Source organism: Triticum urartu, chromosome 2, assembly GCF_003073215.2.
Source record: "Triticum urartu cultivar G1812 chromosome 2, Tu2.1, whole genome shotgun sequence".
Lineage (NCBI taxonomy): Eukaryota > Viridiplantae > Streptophyta > Magnoliopsida > Poales > Poaceae > Triticum > Triticum urartu.
In genome coordinates this window covers 553,035,973-553,050,664 of record NC_053023.1, presented here as the reverse complement: position 1 = coordinate 553,050,664, position 14,692 = coordinate 553,035,973, and the positions used below count along the sequence as shown (strand labels likewise).

General features: G+C 48.8%; 1 protein-coding gene across 1 annotated transcript; it reads right to left on the bottom strand.

Moving 5' to 3' along the window:
- Positions 1-3,005: 3,005 nt before the first annotated feature.
- On the bottom strand, positions 3,006-5,801 carry LOC125538706 (putative protein Brevis radix-like 5). Its single transcript, XM_048701980.1, has 2 exons — positions 4,253-5,801; positions 3,006-4,141 (listed from the first exon to the last, which is right to left on the bottom strand). The coding sequence occupies exons 1-2, from the start codon at positions 4,328-4,330 to the stop codon at positions 3,362-3,364; spliced, it is 858 nt and encodes a 285-aa protein (XP_048557937.1). The 5' UTR covers positions 4,331-5,801; the 3' UTR covers positions 3,006-3,361.
- Positions 5,802-14,692: the final 8,891 nt, after the last annotated feature.

The following is a 14,692-nucleotide window of genomic DNA, read 5'->3' as shown; positions in this document are numbered from 1 at the left end:
CCTCCACTTGAGCTTCTATCTCAGTTTTCTGCTCTGGTTTGTATCTATACTGCCGGACGTTGACTGGTCGCGCTCCTAGAATCAGAGGGATGCGATGATCGCACGCCCTCCTAGGTGGGAGTCCGGTTGGCTCTTCGAACACGTCAGGGAACTGGTTCAACACTTCCTGAATGCATTCTGGAGTTTGCTCCAAGTCCTCAAGCAACGGTGCTACCACGCAAAGATGTATGACATGTGTGACAGAGCCTTTGCTGCACAAGTTTTGCAGCTGCAGACTGTTGATGGATTGGCAAGTTGTCGACGCTGCGTCATGTCCTCGCAGGCGAAGCGGTCCTGCTGGGGTAGGGATCTCCAGGAAGCGCGCGCGCCAGTCAACCCGCATCGGACTGTGTTCCTCCAGTCAATCCATGCCCAAGATGACATCGTACGTGCCCAGAGCCAGTACCTTCAAGTTCGTATAGAACTCATGCCCTTGCGCATACCAGGCGCATCGAGTGGCCACTTCTGAACAGAGCAGTTCACTTCCGTCTGCCACCCGCACACGGCTGGGCTTGGCGAGGGGTTGGACTCCTGAAAGATGTTGGGCGAGCTGTTGGTTGATGAACGAATTGGAGCTGCCCGAATCCACTAACATGAGAACTTCACGGCCTTGCAGCCACGACCTGAGTTGGAAAGCTTTGGCTGACACTCCCCCTGTAACTGCAGACAGTGAAATGGCCATGGCTGTTTCTTGTGGTGGCTCGTCTTGACCCAGCTGTGTGTCGACGAAGCTGTCGAGGCCGAAGACGTCCAGCAGCTCCTCCACCACATGTAGCTGGACGGTGGTGGGGCACACATGGTCGTGCCCCCACCTCTCGCCGCATTTGAAACACAGGCCACGAGCTCGTCGATAGTCCCGGAGTGACTTCAGCTTGGCTGTGTCTACGCGGGCCGCGTCCGTGCCGCGGCGATCTGCCGCCGGCGCCGCTGGCACCGAGCGCACCAGAGGGGGAGGAAGCGGCATGGGAGTGCCTCCTCGCGGGGATGGCTCTGGTGGGCGAGCTGGGCTACCGAAAGCGCCATCGGCCACCTCTTCCTGGAGTAATGCCAGCACGCACGCAGTATCCAAGTCCGGTGGTCGTTGCACAAGGACCACCGCTCGAATGTCCCTCCGCAGACCCTCGACGAAACGAGTTAAGAAGTAAAAGGGATGGATCGAGTCAGAATAAGATGATAAATGATTGATAATTAACTCAAATTGCTCTATGTAGTGTGCTACAGAGGACGTTTGTCGGACAGTGTAAAACAGCCTGATCAGCGTCTGGTGCCGATCGCGTCCAAAATGAGTGCAAAGTAATGAGGTGAAAGTATCCCAATCAAACTCAGCGATACGTTTCTGTATGGATTGCAGCCACACAGCAGCTGACCCGGAGAAATTCAGGGCCGCCATGGGTACCCAGAACGAAGGCAAGATGCCGAACATTTGGAAGTACTGTTCGCACATAGTTTTCCACAAATTCGGGTTATCACCCGTGAATTGTGGAAATGTGATAGATCGGTGAGTTTGGCCTAGACCAGACAACATCTGACTTGCGTGCGCGAACGATGATGGTGGTGTGGAAATTGTTGCAAGGGAGGAGGACGGACCTGTTGCCGGGGGTGGCGGCGTCTGGAAGGACGCCGTCACATTCCCCCGTGGTAAGTTGAAGATGCCGTGGCCATCGGGCCCATGGGAATCGTTGCCCGCGCCGCCACCGGCCCCGTGGAGGATGCCGGTCGTCGCAGAAGGGCCTTGCTTCGAACTCACGCCAATCGGCTCCTCGCTCGGCTTGGACGGAGGTGGCTGCGCCAGTTGGAGCGCCGCCACCGCGTCGCCCAGATCTGCCACCCGCTTCTCCATATCCGGTCGCCAGTTGACGAGGTCGTCGATTTCGGCCGTGGAGGTCTGGATCTCCGCGATGGCCTTGTTCTGGGCCTTGAGGGTGTTGTCGAGCCTGTCGAGAAAGGCTTTGATGGCCGGATCCATGGCGACGAGATGCGTACGGGCTTGATGGATGCCTCTGGTTTCGATGATCTGCGCCAGGATGGCGCGGTGGTGGTGGATTGCTGGTCTCTGATACCAGATGTGAGGGTGGAAGTGGATCCTCTCGATTACTAGCAATTCCACTCTCAGGATTCGATATGGTAACGATTACAGGAAGGATTACACGAATGGGGAACTAGGGTTCATAGCCAGCGAGAAGGAGGAAGGGGAATAGAGCCGAGCCGCCGAAGCCGTGATCCACTGGATAACCCTAGCTCGCTGTCGCCTCTCTACTTAAGTAGCTGCCGCACGGGCTTCAGTTAACCCACGCTGGGCCGACGATGCGTGGGTTGGGCTTCCTGGGCCGGGCCGCACGCGGGGTCGTGGAGACAGGATCCTTGGAGCTGCCTTGCGGGCCGGCCTCGTTAGGGACGCTGACACAGGCATTTTGTTTTCCAGCGAGCAACAGGGTCAAAGTAAATTACCCATGTCAAGCAAAAGTACGTCAGAGACGAGCTTCAAAATGTTCTTTTAGCAAACGTCCAAGCAAAGAATAAGTGATGACACTTTCATTTTCAGCACAAAATACACACATGATGACTTGATGAGCCATCCACAGTTCGGCGTTTAGCAAGGTGTTATCTCTAGTCAGTATTTTGTTGTTACTAAAAACCTACTTCCTCCATTCCGAATTACTCGTCATGGTTTTAGTTCAAATTTGAACTAAAACCACGACGAGTAATTTGGAACGGAGGGAGTAGAAAACACATGTACACTTTAGGAATAGTAATATTCCAAGCAGAATGGGTATAAGCAGGAATAATCCTCGATTACTCACAATGACATAAAAGGATTTCACCGATTACAAACTAGAATACTAGATGGATCATATATCCATGCATAACATACTCTCTCGTCAGACAGAGAGACACTACGAGCAATCTCACAAAGGTGAAAGCATTGATCCATGGGGCGATCATCAACAGTTCAAGGAAACTGAAGCTTTGAATGCACAGCATCTCAGGCCTGGGCAATGGAGCAATTCTGTTCATTAACAACAGAACTTTGTAGCCAGGCAGCAGTGCCCAAATAAGACATCCTCCCAGAATTAAACATTTGTCATCATACCAATGTTCCATCCATAGGCCATAGCCGATTTTTACTGCTCCAACTGCCCAAGCCACCCCTTGCAGGAAAATGGCTGGCCGTTGTTTACAGCCTTGCAGGAAGTATCGAATACAAATGAGAACCAGTGAATCAGTATAAACAAAAGCTGTAAAACCCGTGCCCAGGCCTGCTTCTGTAAGATGATGGGCACGAAAGACTGGAGAAAACCCTAAAAATAATAACCATTTCTGTCTAATTTATGTGCAAGGAACGACACTTGTGTTTGTGTGATTGTGCTTGGCCCGGGCTTCTCTCGCCCTTGTTAGGAGGCGTGGCGACGACGAGGCCCAGTATTGGCGAGCCCACGGTGCTGGCCGACCCACCGCCGCTGCCGCTGCCGCTTCCGCTTCCGCTGGACGGGCCGGCCGAGGTGGAGGCCGAGTCGCACCCCAGCCGCGGCCACCGCCGCGGTTGGTGGTGGTCGTCCTCCGACTGGCACGGCGTCGCGGGCTCGTCGTCGTCGATGCCGTCCTCGGCGTCCTCCTCCTCGTGCGACGCTCCGGTGGACTGCACGATGCTGTAGAGCTCGACGATGCTGTCGTAGTTGTCCGCCCACCAGCGCTGCGCCGCCCGGGGCCCGTCGAACAGCTCCTCCCGGAACCTCAGCTTGCGGAGGTGGTTGGTGCCGTCGGGGCGCGACACCAGCGTCATCAGCACCCCGGGCTCCGGCTCCGCCACCCACTCGCCATCGCTCTGCTCCTCCCCGGTCGTATGGTCCGCCGCCGCCGCCGCCTCCTCCTCTTCCCCCTCCTCGGGGACGTCTTCCAGGCCGGAGCGGCACCGGTCGCATGGCGCACGCGTCTTCCCCTCTCGCTCCTCCGGCGCGATCTTGGCGGACGCCGACGCCGCGGCCACGTCCTTGTCCTGCGGCTCCAGGTCCTCCTCCCCTTCCGCCCCTTTCCGCCGCCGTCGCCTCGCCCGCGCGTTGCCCCCGCCGCCGCCCGCCTTCATCTTGAGCGACATGGACTTCATCTGCACACACGCACACAGGCACGTTAGATGCATCCGCGCGCGCGCGCGTACATACCGTACACGGGAAGGATGGACCGGAATCTGACGGATGGCGCTGGGCTGCCGGCGTACGTTCTTGGTGAGGTCCCGGATGATGCTGATGGTCCTGGTCCTGCCGCTGCCGCCGCCGCCATGGAAGCACGCGTGCATCTCGTCGATCCAGACCTCCTCCTAGACGAGGACACCTGGACGGTGGGGTGCGCCGCGAAAACCCTGCCCCGCTCTGCGCTGCCCTGCTCCGAAAACTCTGGCGGAAGGAAGGAGGTGTTGGTGGGGATTTGAAATGGGCGTGCGCACTGCGCAGAGCAGGAGGGGGGCGGCACGGGATTAACGCAGGGAGGGGAGGAACGCGCGTGTCCATCTGATCCGGGGCAGCAGAGGCGCATGCAGTTAATGCGGATTGCCGAGTGTTATGGGTGGAATTAGATTTCGGAGCGGTACTCGGGTACTACTACTGGCCAGCCGAAGCCGAACCAACCGACCCGCTCGTACCGGGGCTGGGGTACGGCGGATTTTGAATTATCGCTCCACCCCGCGCAGGCCAGGTTCATTCATGCCATATCCAGACGTTGCGTCGCATTACCAGCTTGCCCGTGGTATGAACGTCTGCACGTACGCATCATTGAAGGAGGGGATACGGGCCGGCGGGATACGCCTGAAACATAAATTGCACCAGCTCACACGTCGCGTTGTGATACGCACTCGCGCAATCCCAACCATCGCTGCCGAGGTTTATTACTCCATCTTCGCGTTTGAACTGAAATGCACCGGAACCAAAATGGCTTTCCGAGAAAAATATTGGGTTGACTTTATTCTCAATGGGTACCAGTAGTACTAATGTTGTATAAAAATAACTGGGTAGTTATTGTTGAGTATATTAGCAGAAAAAATATTACTTCAGAGATAAATTATGATCATACCATTGACAGTGTTAATATCGTATTGATATATAACGACTGATGAAATAAACTTTCTTTTTACCGCCGCCGCCTCCTCCTCCACAAAAAAACTAGTGTTTCTGCCTCCCGCTGGCGCCGCCGCATGTCTGCATCCTCTACGGTGGCCCTAGGGCCATGAGGGCGCGGTGGATCTCGGCAAGGGCCGGCGGGAGGGCTTCGTTTTTAGTCGTTTCTTATAGTTTTGCTAGGGTTTGTGTCCTGCTCAAGAAGACGAGGCGGCGGCGGCTCCCTGAAGATGGAATAAAGGTCTCCCCGCTTAGCCCCTGTTCCGGCGGTGCGTCTAGCACCGTTGGTGGGCGTGTGGAGGTGTGTCTCCGACGGATCTATTTTTGGTGGATTTGCTCGGATCTCGTCGTTGTTCGTCTACGTTCATGTGTCTTCGGGTTGGATCCTTCTGATCTACGTTATTCTTCATCCGCGGCGGTTGCTGTTCTGGTGCGCTAGTCCTACGGGACCTTAGCACGACGACTTCCCGACTGTCTACTACAACAAGTTGTGCTCGACTGCGGCGATGGAGGGACGATGACAGCGGCGCGCCTTCGGCTCGCTTCAATGCTTGTAGTCGTCGCTAGGTGATCTACGGATCTGAATGTAATTTCTATTATTTCTGATATTCGTTGTACTGCCATGATGGAAGATGGATAGATCGGAAATTTTCTCGCAAAAAATATATATCATACTGATATCTGACCACATGATCACGTACTAGGCATATAGTAGAAACATCTACACAAATAGCTAATACAGATAACACAAAAATAAAGAGGAGGAGAAATTAAATTCCATCCAGGGCATTGAAAGAGGCGCCCACCCCATCCACCCTCTCCTATGACTCGCCCACCCCATCTGCCGCCCACCGCCACCGCACCACCCAGTGCCTCGCCAGCTAGTCGTCCCATGCCTCGCCAGAGCAAATCCACGTGCTCGCCGCCTCCTCCACAGCCGCCACGAGATGTGGAGGTACCTCGGATGCTGCTCCTGTTCGTTTATCAGGCGTTTCCGGAGATGCTGCGGCCAATCGGATCTGTGCAACCGACGATACTGGAGGAGACGAGAGCGCAACGGTGGAGGGAGCGACCGATGAGGATCTGCGACGACACGCTCTCAAGGTTGCAGTACTTGTGGGAATGGAAGGAAGCCGATGAAAGATCGTGGATGTCGCCTAGAGGGGGTGAACATGCGCTTTAACATAATTACGGTTTAGGCTTGAACAAAAGCGGAATAAACCTAAGGGTTAATTTGACAAGCACAAAACCTAAAACAACTAGGTTCACCTATGTGCACCAACAACTTATGGTAAGAAAGATAATCAACTATGTGATAGCAAGAGATATGACAAAGAACGATATGGCTATCACAAAGTAAAGTGCATAAGTAAAGGGCTCGGGTAAGAGATAACTGAGGCACGCAGAGACGGCGATGTATCCCGAAGTTCACACCCTTGCGGATGCTAATCTCCGTTTGGAGCGGTGTGGAGGCACAATGCTCCCCAAGAAGCCACTAGGGCCACCGTAATCTCCTCACGCCCTCGCACAACGCAAGATGTCATGATTCCACTAAGGGACCCTTGAGGGCGGTCACCGAACCCGTACAAATGGCAACCCTTGGTGGTGGTCACTGAACCCGTACACTTTGGCAACCCTGGGGGGTGGTCACCGGTACCCGTCAAATTGCTCGGGGCGATCTCCACAACCTAATTGGAGATCCCGACGCTTTCCTGGAGCTTTACACCACAATGATTGAGCCCCGAACACCACCAACCGTCTAGGGTGCCCAAGCACCCAAGAGGAACAAACTCAAGGGCACCAAGCACCCAAGAGTAATAAGCTTCTCAACTTGTAACTTGCACGTATCACCATGGAGAACTCAAACCGATGCATCAAATGCAATGGCAAGGGCACACAGAGTGTCCAAGTCCTTCTCTCCCAAATCCCACCAAAGCAACTAATGCTAGGGAGAAAATTGGGAGGAAGAATAAGAAGGAGAACACCAAGAACTCCGAGATCTAGATCCAAGGGGTTCCCCTCACATAGAGGAGAAAGTGATTGGTGGAAATGTGGATCTAGATCTCTTCTCTCTCCCCCCCCCCAAAAACTAGCAAGAATCAATGGACGGATTGAGAGATAGCAAGCTCGAAGAAGGTCAACAATGGGGGAAGAACACGAGCTCAAAGGATAAGGTTCAATGGGAAGAAGACCCCCTTTTATAGGAGGGGGGAAATCCAACCGTTATCCTCACAGCCCGCACCGAGCGGTATTACCGCTCCAAGGAGCGATACTACCGCTAGGGTGGCAGTAGCCAAAAGAAACACTGCTGCAATGGGGCAACAGTGCGGTACTACTACCGGAGCGGTACTACCGCCCGCCCTTGCAGTACTACCGCATGGGTAGCATTCAACGGCCACACAGGTGCAGCACACGGCAGTATACACAGTGAGGTAGCGGTACTACTGCTGGGCATAGCGGTACTACTGCGCGTCCACAGATGTAAAAAATTACTGCCACGCCTACATCCGCTGGAGCTAACTTCGAGAAGAAAGCCGGCACGGTACTATTGCTCGCAGGGAGCGGTACTACCTCGTAGGGGTGGAAGTAAAAAATTACTTCCGCGCCTACTTCTGTGTGTGACAACGCTATGGGCTAGAGGTAGCGGTACTACCGCTCACCAGGAGCGGTACTACCGCTGGACCCTTGAGCAGTACTACCGCACACCACAGAGGCTTTAGCACTTGGCTGCCTTCATATCACAGCTAAAGACAACAGTAGGATACAATAAAACCAGAACTGCCATAACTTCTACAAATGAGCTCCGAATTGAGCAAACTCAAGCTTGTTGGATACAAGACGACAAGTAGCATCAAAACAAGGAATGGTTATAGTAAGAAGAGGTAGGGGAGGTATGCCTAACAAAAAGAGAAGTGAACCCTGCAATAGAGAAGAACCGACATAACCTCCAACATCGAAAACATCATAGAAGATGCATGTGAACTCCGTTTTTGATGAACTCGAGCTTGTCATCAAGATGACCAAAAGCTCCAAATCTCACAAGGAGAAGAACCAAATAAGAACCAATAAAGATGATGCAAGGATGCAATGGTTTCAGCTCTCTATGAATGATACGATCAAGCTACTCATCGAGAGGCCCCCTTGATAGTACGGCTATCGATCCTATAACCTGGTCTCCCAACTACCACCATGAGACCGGTAAAATAGAAAACCTATCAAGGGTAAACCTTTGCCTTGCACATGGTCCACTTGAGCTAGATGATGACGATCTTGACTCTCTCAAGTTGGACCACCTTTCTTAATTGCGTTGGCTCGATGAAGACTAGTTGATTGCTCCCCCATGCTCCACTATGGGTGAGCCACTCTTCCTCACATCTTCACAAGTACATTGTCACCACAATGGACGTCAAGCTTAAAGCATTTGATCTCTTCGTGATGCTCCACTTTAACTTACACACCACAACCTAACCCCACAAAGAACTCTCACGAATACCATGGGTTAGTACACAAAGCGTAGTTGACAATGCTTACCATACGATGGGATCACTTGATCCCTCTCGGTACATCTTCTACGCTTTGTGTGTTGATCAACTTGATTCACTCTTTGACATAGTCTTGATCAACCTCTCACATGACCGATCTTCAGGTAATTCCTTGAATATCACCTTGGTCAGCACAAACTCTCCTTGAAACCAACAAGTGGACTCCAAGAAAAGCCTATGGACAAATCCTTCAAATATAACTCAAGGCAACCATTAGTCCATAGAGATTGTCATCAATTACTAAAACCACACATGGGGGCACCGGATGTCCTTTCAGCCGAGCAAGACATGGAAGAGGATCCGGATTCGAGATCCAAATGGAGAGGATATGCCCGATATGCAAAGACCAGGAGGATCATGAGTTTCTGAATCTGGCCTGGCGGATCTATTTCGAGGGCACCATGGAGGAGAAGCACAGGATACTGCACCCAACTGCTCCGCTGGTGGTGCTCGTCAATTGGGAGAAGCAGGAAGGGAAAACGAATGACCAGCGCACAAGGCGAGGTGGGAATGTATTGTAGGTTTGATGCCCACACTATAAAAAAAAGACACTTCCGTGATGATAGGGGTTTGTCACAGTAGGTCACGTTTTCTGTCATGCATGTACATCCATGGCAAATTTATGACAGAATCAAGATAGTCATACCTGTGCTGTCGTAGAAGTGTTCCATGACATTACCAAAATTATCATCACGGAAGTGTCCACTTCCATAACGATAAATCGCGCGTCATGGAAGTGCTTTCGTCAAGGGTGACCAACACGTGGCATCCACCGTAACGGGTCGCCGTTAAGCTATTGGGTCCGGTTTTGGATCCGATAACCCATTAACAGCCCGGACCAATGAGGATTTTCCACGTGTAAAATTGTCATTGGCCGGAGGAAACACGTGTTGGCTCACCGTTGAACAGATGTCATCCATTCATTGGACAGGAGGCGCCTATGATAGGTCAACACGTGGCACAGCCCAAAAGTGGCCCATACATATTAAATGGTCGGCCCAACTAAAGGCCCATGAGATTTCACCGACCATAATGGGCCGGCCCAACTAAAGGCCCACGAGATTTCGCCGACCATAATGGGCCGGCCCAGCTAAAGGCCCACGAGATTTCGCCGACCATAATGGGCCGGCCCAGCTAAAGGCCCACTAGATTTTGAGGACACTAAGTTAACAGGTTGCCATGTTTTGGGCCAAATGCTGGCCCATAATTGATCCGGTCCATTAACAACCTGCCACGTTCTGGGCCCAATAAAGGCCCATATGAGATCCGGCCCGTTAAAAGCCTACCAAGTTCTAGGCCAAATTATGGCCCAGATCAGATTCGGCCCTTTAAGGGGCTTTGGGCTAAATTATGGCCCATATCAGATTCGACCTGTCAACTGGACGCTATGCTTTTGGGCCCACTTGCTAAAGGCCCATTTAGTAATTCGGCCTGATATTAGTTTCGGCCTGTTAAAGGCCTGTTTAACATTTTGGCCCAATATTTATTTTGGCCTGTTAAAAGCCCGTCATATAGTTGGGCCTAACTACGGCCCGGTTTGCATCCGGCCTGCTCATCGCCGATAATCTGATTGGGCCAAACAAGGACCGAGACAATTTTGGCCTGTTAACGGCCTGTGATGTGATTGGCACAATCATGGGCCGGGGTCTATTTCGGCCTGCTGCCGACCCATGAGTTGTTCGACACGTTTCAGGGCCCACCTACTTTTCACCCTCCTAAAAGCCCATTGAGTTTTCTTGCGGGAAATAGGGCTGGTGGTTTACTCAGCCTATTAGAGGCCCAAATCTACTAGTGGGCCAGTTTATATTTAGGCCTGTTAACGGACCGATTATGTAGTGATTTGCATGACGACTCGATTATGTACCATAATTTTACGGTTTGGCCGGTTTACTACGAAGACAGGATATATATACAGTAAAATAACTACATCATCGTGAATAAGAAAAACCTAGACTATACAATAAAGAAATTACAACATATTGCATCCACTAGGCATCAAAGTTCGCCACTATGATAATCATTGTTGAGGAAATCGTTAACTGGTAGCTGCTCGGTCGGCTGGTGAGTAGGGGATTAATAGGCTAATCGGCAAATTAATCGGTCATTTAATCAATTAATCGGACGATTTATCGGGTAATCGGCTACTCGGGGACCCTATGAGTAGGGATTAATTGGCAAGTTAACTGGTTAATTGGATGAATTCTTGAACATGGATGATAATAAAGCACAAGCAGACAACAGATTACATACACTGTGCATCAAAGATCTCCACTAGTGCAAATAAACACGCCGACAAAATAATATACAAAACCGACAGCACTTTAATACAGTTCAAGAAAGGTTAGCCCTGCTCGAGAGCTGCAGCGCAAGCAGCTGAGCAAGCTGATGAAACTGCGCTTGTTTGACACTTATATCCTCCTCACTCTGAAAGATAAATACGCAGACAGATGACAAGTTTTGCACATATAAGTATCAGTGCTGACAATTCATCACATTTCTTACTGACGAATAAAGTGACACGGTTTAAAATAGCATTAACACAATATGGTACTGTCCAGGTTAAGACATGGCAGGAAATGACATTGTGAAGGAGTTGGCAGCTTCACGACACCACTGGATTACAGATCAGGAACTCATAAGTATCAATGGTTAGTGTGCTGTCAATTTATCCCATTTCAGATTGGCAAATAAAGAGAGGGTTTAAATAATAGTAGAATGATATGACATTGTTCATAGTTAAGACATTGCAGAATATGACATTGTGTTGTAGTGGGTAGGTTCACCACACCACTGGATTACGGATCAAGAACAGAAGCATACATGCAGTGCAAAAGAAGATCACTTGCTCTGTATAGTTTAATTTACATGGTATGAAGAAGGAACTTGGTTGTACAACTGAAAACTTAAATTGAGAAGGACAAACTTTTGCTTATGAACTACATAATAAACTTTAAACATGCAATTTGATGCAAACACCAAAAAAAAACCAGCTGTTGCAGTCATGCCTAACCAAATATACACAACAAAGTTTGAAGGCTTGAGAAGGACAAACTTACATTATTGGTGAAGACAGGCTCTATAAAGCCCTTGTCCATGCTGATGGGGGGGGCAATTCAAGAAGTTTACCACAGAATCTTCTTCATAAGAATTGCCGTTATTCTACATTTTGTTAAGAGTAAATATAGATGTGACAATATAAGAAAAAATGGAGAATATTTAAGATAAGATGAAGAGTGATGCTACATGACCAAGTAGCTATAAATGTAAGTATAGCGATACAGGCAAAAGGTACAGCCAAGAGCAATGCAGAGCTAAACTTCTTCAGGACCATCGGTGTTATCCAACCTTATGGTAAGGGTAAATATAGATCTAATGCGTTGAAAATGGAGGGCAAAGGAAAATAAGCTGCAGAGTGATGGTACATGAACAACTACATGTCAATATAAGTACACTGATAAAGGACAGTGGGTACTTACAAGAACAATGCAGACTAAAGAAATTCATTGGCATTGGATATATTCTACACTAATGTAACCATTCATACAGATCAGATAATTTGGAGCGAATAATTGATAAGCAAGATATCATGCATACTGGTGTCACATAATGAACCAGGTATGAATGCAAGTACAGTGATATAGGACAACATGTACTAACAAGAGCAAAGCAGCGGGTAGCATATTTGCGATATCCTGTCGTTCTTTTCAAATCGGAATTCTTCTTCAAGCTAATTTCCAGCAAAAAAGATCTATAAGGCACATGCAAAAAAGTAGAAGTTCAAATTGTCATGTGATATCATAGACAGTACCTCATCCTAGGAACGAGACCGCATAACAAGGTTTTTCCATTCAATGTCTTCTAAATTTAGCACAGGAGACTTCACTGGAAATTCATTTATAGACTTGCCATCAAAGTGTGATTTCCTCGGGTAACACCAATACTGCTGCAATGCTTTCTTGAAAAGCGCAAGCAAGCTTTGCTTGTCATGACTATCCAGATTGAACCTAGCCTACTTACAACAATATAATGTAAAATCATTGATGTGTTCAATCAGCAAAAAACAGGAAAATAATTACCATGAATAATAGCACTACAAGTAAGTGGGACAGGAAGATGTGAAATGGTGTTTGTCTTCACTATAATCTTCCCATGATGGGAATATATGCACGTAGTCCCTAACAACATTGAAAGCATTGTCTTTAAACTGGGAATAACTGGAATGGGGTTCCAATCTGCAGGAATTGGCCGTCTCAGCAGTTGGGATAGGTCTTCGGCCGGTGGACTTGCTGTACTTTTTGGTGGAGTGGGATTTTTCTGTGGTACAGCTGGTGCCATGGCAACTGAAATCGGCATACCTTTAGCTGGAGTGCAGTTCCTGTGTGGTGGGGCTAGTGGTGTGGCCAGTGAAGTATGGGTACAGTCTGTTGGAGTCGGTCCTACGTTTTATGTCACTGGTTGTACATCCAATATAAGCGGGGTGCTGTCTGATTTCTCTGGCACCATCACGTTTTTCAAGGACTTTGCTGGTCCTCCTTCAGGTTCGGCAATCACCCTCTTCCTTTTTGATGTCTGATGCACAAGAACAACGTTTGAGTGAAAAAACATGGTATGATGACAGATGGAATATGTATTGATAATGGATGGGCATGGCATGTTGACATATATGATGAGTAAACTAAGCACATGGCGGTGCAACAAAGTAGAAGAAATGCAAGACAACATATGCAAGATACGCGCAATCGATAAAACCTTGCAAAATTAGAATATGCACCTTGATGGGTGAACAGGACAAGCCTCTGCCTTTGACTCCTCGAGGTTAGAATAGTCATTAGGATCATATTCTGAACAAGAATCTACAGGTGGGGAGCGTATGAGTCTCATTGCATCCAGAATGGCACTCAATGCCTTGGTGCCAATTTTGTAAGTCATTGCAGTGTTCCACAATATTCTTCTGATGCGCGGATTCTGATATTCATTGTAATTACGTGTAATATCTGAGAACCATGAAAATATAAATAGTAGTGAGATAATCTTTGTAATGCAGAGGATATTCTAATATAGGGGCGCCCCTGTAAACCCTTGTGTGCTATCACTGGATTCTGATGAGAGAGCTCATGTGTGCTATAATATGGTTCGTGCATTAATATAATCTGGCACAAGTACACAAAAAATAGGTTCCATAAGTAAGGATAGTTGGCAGATGATAGGTTCATAATATACTGTATAGAGAGTTTATTGCCAAACCATGATAACAAGAGCACACAACAACTAGGCAGATCATAGTGTACATAAATGGGGTACACCATGACCACGATATATCAATCGGGAAAGTGGAACTGGCTGGAAAATATGGTGTTGTATTGCCGCTACTAATTGAAAGCATATCGATTACAGGCCAGCTCTATCAGCTGTTGACTGCAGATGTCCCTGCTCCCCTTTCGGACAAGGAACATACTGTACGTACTAAATACAAAATAACAAAAGAGGAACATGTTAAAGAATAGAAGAAGAAGCATATTCTTGAGGTTCCGCTGCATTGCATACAATGTTGGTTGCCCACTCATGATGAATCACAGCGCCCAAAGAAATGCAATTCCATGCTGTCTCTTTATATGTGGCCACATGCATTTGGAAAATAAAGTGGGAGCATTACCTGACCAATTAAATGTGTGTTTGTTAACTAATATCAGTATCATATCACAATTAGTATTTGAAGAAGTAAGCTTTGGACTTATGATTGGTGTGTTGTTTACCTTCAAGAGTGGACTGCTGCTAGTGCGACACATAGCAGCTACACAAATCATAGTGTAGATATAACAGGAAAACCGTAAGCATCAGGAGTAAAACCAGCAAAGTGAAACTTGCTGGAATATATGTGATAGTATTGCCGGTACGGCTAGAAAGACTTTGGATACCAACTCTCTTCAACTGAAGGTGCGGTACTATTAATATCATTGTAACTCTCAAAGGCGACACAACTCCCCGTATTTCCTTGCTAATCTTATA

Coding starts and splice junctions, on each gene's coding strand:
- LOC125538706 (XM_048701980.1), bottom strand. CDS start 4,330: ATGCACGCGTGCTTCCATGGCGGCGGCGGCAGCGGCAGGACCAGGACC. Junction 4,142..4,252: donor TCCGGGACCTCACCAAGAAC/GTACGCCGGCAG, acceptor GCGTGTGTGCAG/ATGAAGTCCATGTCGCTCAA.